The sequence below is a fragment of the Aotus nancymaae genome, unplaced genomic scaffold (assembly GCF_030222135.1).
Source record: "Aotus nancymaae isolate 86718 unplaced genomic scaffold, 86718_ANA_hifiasm-v0.15.2.pri h1tg000064l_1, whole genome shotgun sequence".
Taxonomy (NCBI): Eukaryota; Metazoa; Chordata; class Mammalia; order Primates; family Aotidae; genus Aotus; species Aotus nancymaae.
In genome coordinates, this window is record NW_026988479.1 from 14,601,097 (window position 1) to 14,607,500 (window position 6,404).

Below are 6,404 nucleotides of genomic sequence, written 5' to 3' on the forward strand. Positions count from 1 at the left end.
TTCCCAAAGTGCTGGGATTGCAGGCGTGAACCACTGTGCCCATACAAAAACTTTTCTTGGTATATTTTTCAACACCTTAATGCCTTATGCTTGTCTTTTGATATATAAAGCATTTTTCATCAAGTGCCCATTTGCCTCTCGTAGGTATTTGTGAATTAATGGAAAAAGAGAATTGATTTTCTACCATTTGGCATAATATAAAGGAAGAAAATAAATAAATGCCATTAGACATGAAAGCCCCGAATTTCTTTTAAAAACGAAATTTGATGTAGGATTTGGATATTTCAGAATTGTACTATGAATTATTGAACAGTGGTCAAGATATCAAAAGAGATGGTAGTTAAAAGTGTTTTAGTGGCACTTTTTCTTTTTCTTTTTTTTTTTTTGCGAGGTAGTCTTGCTATGTTGCCTAGGCTGGTCTCAAACGCCTGGGCTCAAGCAGTCCTCCTTCCTCAGCCTCTGGAGTAGCTAGGCTTATAAGCATATATCACCATGCCTAGCACTAATAACATCTGTTGTTTTATGTACTTTTCAGTGAAATTATAGGAAGAACTAGATAGGAGAGGTTGGATAGCTTTTTTAAAATTAAAATAGAGGGCGAATCACAAGTTCAGGAGTTGGAGACCAGCCTGTGCAACATGATGAAACCCTGTCTCTACTAAAAATACAAAAATTAACCAGGTGTGGTTGTTGGCGCCTGTAATCCTAGCTACTCAGGAGGCTGAGGCAGGAGAATTTCTTAAACCCAGGAGGCAGAGGTTGCAGTGAGCCAAAATCACACCACTGCACTCCAGCCTGGGTGACAGAGCAAGACTCCATCTCCAAAAGAAAAAAATAAAGTTAAAATAGAAAGGATTTAAGAATTACTTGAATTCTAATGGATTAGAGAGGCAAGGATACATTTTTGTTTTTAATTGAGCTAACACTGGGAATGGGGGATTCTAACAGCTATTGGTTCTTGCTTTTTCCTATTTGTGAATTTATTCACAATTTTATTATTATTTTTAATTGGAGTCTCACTCTTGTCGCCCAGGCTAGAGTGCAATGGCTTGATCTTGGCTCACTGCAACCTCCGCCTCCCAGGTTCAAGCGATTCTCCTGCCTCAGCCTCCTAAGTAGCTGGGATTACAGGCGCCCGCCACCAAGCCCAGTTAATTTGTGTGTGTGTGTGTGTGTGTGTGTGTATATATATATAATTTTTTTTTTAGTAGAGGCAAGGTTTTCACCATGTTAGCCAGATTGGTCTTGAACTCCTGACATCAAGTGATCACTTAGCCTTAGCCTCACAAAGTGCTAGGATTACAGGCGTGAACCACCATGCCCGGACTGTACACAAATTTTTTTTTATTAGAGAACGGTTTTGTTCAGTATCTAGAATTATGGGCCTGAATGCTTACCAGAAGGCATTTTCCAAGTCATCATGGAGTAATGTTGTACACGAGCAGAACTTTCCCAAACTATCCAGCACCCTCCCAACCCCCTCCTCCTTTTTTTTTTTTTTTTTTAAGAGACAGGGTCTTATTCTTCCACTCAGACTGGAATGCAGTGGCATGATCATGGCTCACTGCAGTGTCAAACTCATGGGCCCAAGTGATCCTCCCACCTGAGCCTCCCCGGTAGCTGGGACTGTTAGTACATGCCACTATACCTGGCTAATTTGTTTTATTTTTTTGTAGAGATAGGATCTCACTATGTTGCCCAGGTTGTTCTCTAACTCCTGGCCTCAAGCAGTTCTCCCACCTCAGCCTCCCAGAATGCTGGAGTTATAGGCATGAGCCACCATGTGAGGCCAGCACCCCCACCCCTATGCTCCCCTTTTCATTTTTCGAGGCAGTGCTTTTGCTGTGTTGCCCAGACTGTAATGCAGTGGCACAAGCACAGCTCATTGCAACCTTAACCTCCCAGGCTCAAGCAGTCCTCCCATCTGAGCTTCCCAAGTAACTGGGACCACAGGCACAGGCCATCACATCCAGCTAATTTTTTTTTTTTTTTTAATTTTTATTTTTTAGACAGTCTTGCTCCATCGCCCAGGTGGAGTGCGGTAGCACAATCTCGGCTCACTGCAACCTCTGCCTCCCAGGTTCAAGCAACTCTCGTGTCTCAGCCTCCTGAGTAGCTGGGACTACAGGTGCACACCACCATGCCTGGCTAAGTTTTGTGTTTTTAGTAGAAATGGGGTTTTGCCATGTTGGCCAGGCTGGTCTCGAACTCCTGACCTCAAGTTATCGAGCCATCTTGGCCTCCCATAGTTCTGGGATTACAGGCGTGAGCCACTGCGCCGAGTCACCAGCTAATTTTTAAATCTTTTGTAGCAATTGGGTCTCCCTGTGTTTCCCAGGCTCAGTATCCCTTTTTTCTTTTTTTAATTGTAATAGACATGAGGTCTTGCTGTGTTGTCCAGGCTGGTCTTGAACTCCTGGCCTCAAGCAGTCCTCCTACCTTGGCCTCCCAAGGTGCCAGGATTATAGGTATGAGCCGCCACACTTGACCTGACCTTATCTTTCATTCTTTTTTTTGTAGCATTGCCCCCTCCACTTTTTTTTCAGACGGAGTCTTTCTCTGTTGCCCAGGCTAGAGTGCAGTGGTGTGATCGCTGCCTCTCAGGTTCAAGTGATTCTCCTGCCTCAGCTGCCTGAACTGAGTAGCTGGGATTACAGGCGCACGCCACCACCCCTGGGTAATTTTTTTTTTTTTGTACTTTTAGTGGAAATGGGGTTTCACCATGTTGGTCAGGCTGGTCTCGAACTCCTGGCCTCAGGTGATCCACCCGCCTTGGCCTCCCAAATTGCTGGGATTATAGGCGTGAGCCACCGTGCCTGGCCCAGCATCCCTTTTTTAATAGGAGAATTATAGAACCATTTGTTCTGCTTTCTTTATTCAAATGCTCTTCTGAAACAACCCATTCATTTTGTCAACCAAATTGTTGAAGTAAGTTCTGCCAGAACCAGTTGTTTTATTGATATGAAGGGAAAGTTTTTTTTCCCCTTTCTTTTGAGACGGTCTCTTTCTGTCGCCCAGGCTGAAGTGCAGTGTTACAGTCTCAGCTCACTGCAACCTCTGCCTCTTGAGCTCAAATGATCTTCCCACCTCAGCCTCCCAAGTAGCTGGGATTACAGGCATGTACCAGCACACCCTGCTAATTTTTGTATTTTTTGTAGAGACAGGGTTTCATCATGTTGCCCAGGCTGATCTCAAATCTCTGGTCTCAAGTGATCCACTGGCCTCAGCCTCCCAAAGTGCTGGGATTATAGGTGTGAGTCACTGCACCCCGCCTTAGGTCAGTTTAATCATTGTTAGTATATGAGTTCAAGAACTATAAAATGTAGAATCATACCATTTCAAGAACTTTTAACTAAATGGAGTTGAGGTCTTTCGTAGAAATAGGCCAGTCAACTAGAGAATAAGGTATATGCCAGCAAATAGTAAAATTTAATCAGAATCCTCTGTAAGTAGCAATTAAAGGAGATGTTCACATTTTACAGCTCCTTCCATTATCATTGAATTAATGCTTATTAGAAATTTTGGATAGAAAGGGGCCTTTCCTTGAATGTCTTATAATTTCCTCAAGTTCCTAGATGGGATAATGAATGGAATCTGTTGCTTACTAACTCCACACCTATGTTAAGCCAAGCTTCTCTTTGTGTGTACAGGTACAACAGAATAGCTCGGGAATGGACTCAGAAGTATGCGATGTAATTAAAGAAATTATTGGATAACCTCTACAAATAAAGATAGGGGAACTCTGAAAGAGAAAAGTCCTTTTGATTTCCATTTGACTGCTTTCTATGAGCCCACGCCTCATCTTCCCCTGTGCACATGTTTACCTGATACAGCAGTGCTGCGTGTTGTACATACTTGGAACGACAAACTAGAAATACTGTACTTCTGTACCAACATTGCCTCCTAGCAGAGAAGTGTGTGTGTGACAAGCCAGTTCTACAGGCATTACCTAGGTGTGAGACTAAAAGCTTTCCTTACTGACTTAAATTTGGATAACAGCAAGGTGTGAGGGGGTGGTGGGTATCGTGTGTGCTTGGATGGGAAAGAAAAAGCTCCACTCACCTGTAGGAGATTATTTTTAAGTGGAATCCATTTAAACTCAAAACAGTTATGAAAAGCAAGGTGAAGAACATGAAGCTGTGTCTGTATTCATTTTATTCCGAAGGAGCTACGTCTTAGGTGAAAGTTATGACCAACCAGATTAAACTCTACCCACATCCTGCATTTTAAGGTCTAAGTTTAACTGGTCAACATTTAAATGGATTGGAGCTATTAGTACATCAAGTGTAATGGGCTTTGTTCCCAACTCTTTTACATCTCCCTACCCCTTCAACCTTTGGCCTTTCAGCCCTTCTTTCTCTTCCATATTCTTTGGTTTGTATGTGATTTCTCAGTTAATACATAGCTAATAGCTCTTATTTTTCTTATGTTTTTAACTGCTTAGGTCTATTTGGATGTAAGGGTGAAAATTCATTTGATGGAAATACTTGTGTATATTTAAAGACCCAGTTGCTCCTCTGGAGCTTGTACGTTCAAGAATGATTAATCTGTGTAATAAACTGATTACTACAGTCATTACATACAATTTTGTGTGAATAGGTTTTCTGATTTTTAAGAAGTTTGTCTAGCTGAGATTAGTGGTGGATTTTCTCCCACCCCTGAAATGTTCATTTATACTGGTTGCATTTTAAAATCATGAAACAATTCCAGTTACATAGTAAAAAGGATATCCTAAGAGTAATTTTATTAAACAAGATAGAGGCATAAGCTTAAGAAGAGCATTTCCATGAAACTTGACACATGCAGCATTCCAGGAACATGACTGTTACATTCAATAAGAAATTTGCTTTATTAATGAAACTAAGTTGCATTTCACCAAAATCTTGTGACATTCCCTTGGTACATAGTACATAAAACACAAAGGCATTGCTAGTTGCTAAGTTAAGCCTCTGTCATTGTAATTATAAAAGAGCAACATTGACTAAACCTGGGAAACAAGAGCACAGTCTTGTTTTGGAGAGTCTGCATAATTAATTTGCACTAACATTTGCAGGATGTTCATCCAATTTTAAATTGTACTGTATGTGGCTTTTTGAAGTCTTCCCTTGACTCTAGTAAAATGTAGCTTGAAACCTATAAACAACTGTGTTTGCCAGAAACATCATTCGTGTGAACTAGGCAAGTTACCTTTTTTTTTCCTTCTTTTCCTAGTCTAATTGTAAACTAGACCAACCTGAAAGTCATGGCTGATGCTCTAGCCATCAGGTTCTTTCAAATGCATCTTTACACTCTTGCACAAAAATTAAGGAATAAATGTCCACTGCTTTTGGTTTTAAACTTGCTCACCTTGTCTTATCTCTCACTGTCACTGCTCCTCCACCTTGGAACTTGTGTAATAAAACCCAGAATCTCTTACAGTTCTCTTATAAGCATTTTAAGGATGCTTATTAGCATCCTTGACTTTGCAGAAAAGGTTTGATTGTTAACAGTTGTGGGGAAAGGAGTTAAAATTTGGCTTAAGCCTAAAATCACCCTGTATTCTAAGTATTATGAGCAAGTGGGAATTCATCAGTTTTTTCTTTGTTTTTAATTTTTTTTGAGAGAGACCAGGGTCTCATTCTCTTGCCTAAGCTGGAGTGCAGTCAGAGGCATGATGACAGCTCATTGCAGCCTTGACCTTCCGGGCTCTAGCAGTACCCCTGCCTCAACCTCCCAAGTAGTTGGGACTTATGGCTACTTGGCACATGCCACTACACCTGGCTAATTTTTAATTTTTTTTTTTAGAGACAGAGGTCTCTCTATGTTGCCCAAGCTAGTCCCGAACTCCTGGGCTCAAGCAGTCCTCTTGTCTCAGCCTCCCAAAGTGCTTGGACTACAGGCATGAGCCACTATACCCAGCCTACCATCAATTATTGGCTTGCTATTAACTATATACTGTTGACTGTGGGTCAGTTGCACAGATCCTGAAAGCTCATTCTATATTTGCCTGGTCATCTTAGAGAGCAGCCAGCTGATTACCATTTATTACGTTGTAATACGAATATTTTCACAAGAGTGTTCTTAGGTATTTTTAAGTGCCAAATAAAAGCCATCGTCCTGGTATGCAAGTGCCAAATGAAAGGGTTTGGATGGTCACAAACAACATTAGGCCCTTGAATGCAGTTTGGTCTTGCCCATTTGAATATGAAGCTTGTTTGGCCCAGTCTGTGTATATGTGCCTGGCCAGAATGAAGGCCCAGTCAGGGAAGCCACTTTTCCCACTCACCAAAGAAAAAAAAAAGGAAAAAGTCCCTCAGCGTGTTTTTTATCTGGGACCACACTGCCCTTCACAGCAGTTTCTATGGCTTTGTCATATGTAAAAGCCGGTCTGCAGCAAGCAACCTTGATTATCTTGGAAAAGTTAC

At 41.5% G+C, this 6,404-nt stretch overlaps 1 protein-coding gene across 1 annotated transcript in view; it reads left to right on the forward strand.

Moving 5' to 3' along the window:
• Positions 1 to 4,585, forward strand: part of UBE2D2 (ubiquitin conjugating enzyme E2 D2) — a 69,903-nt gene extending 65,318 nt beyond the window's left edge. Inside the window, exon 7 of the mRNA XM_012472905.3 lies at positions 3,651 to 4,585. Coding sequence (XP_012328328.1) covers positions 3,651 to 3,696 — 46 coding nt within the window. The 3' untranslated portion in view covers positions 3,697 to 4,585. The remainder of the gene's footprint in view (positions 1 to 3,650) is intronic.
• The last annotated feature ends 1,819 nt before the right edge of the window (positions 4,586 to 6,404 follow it).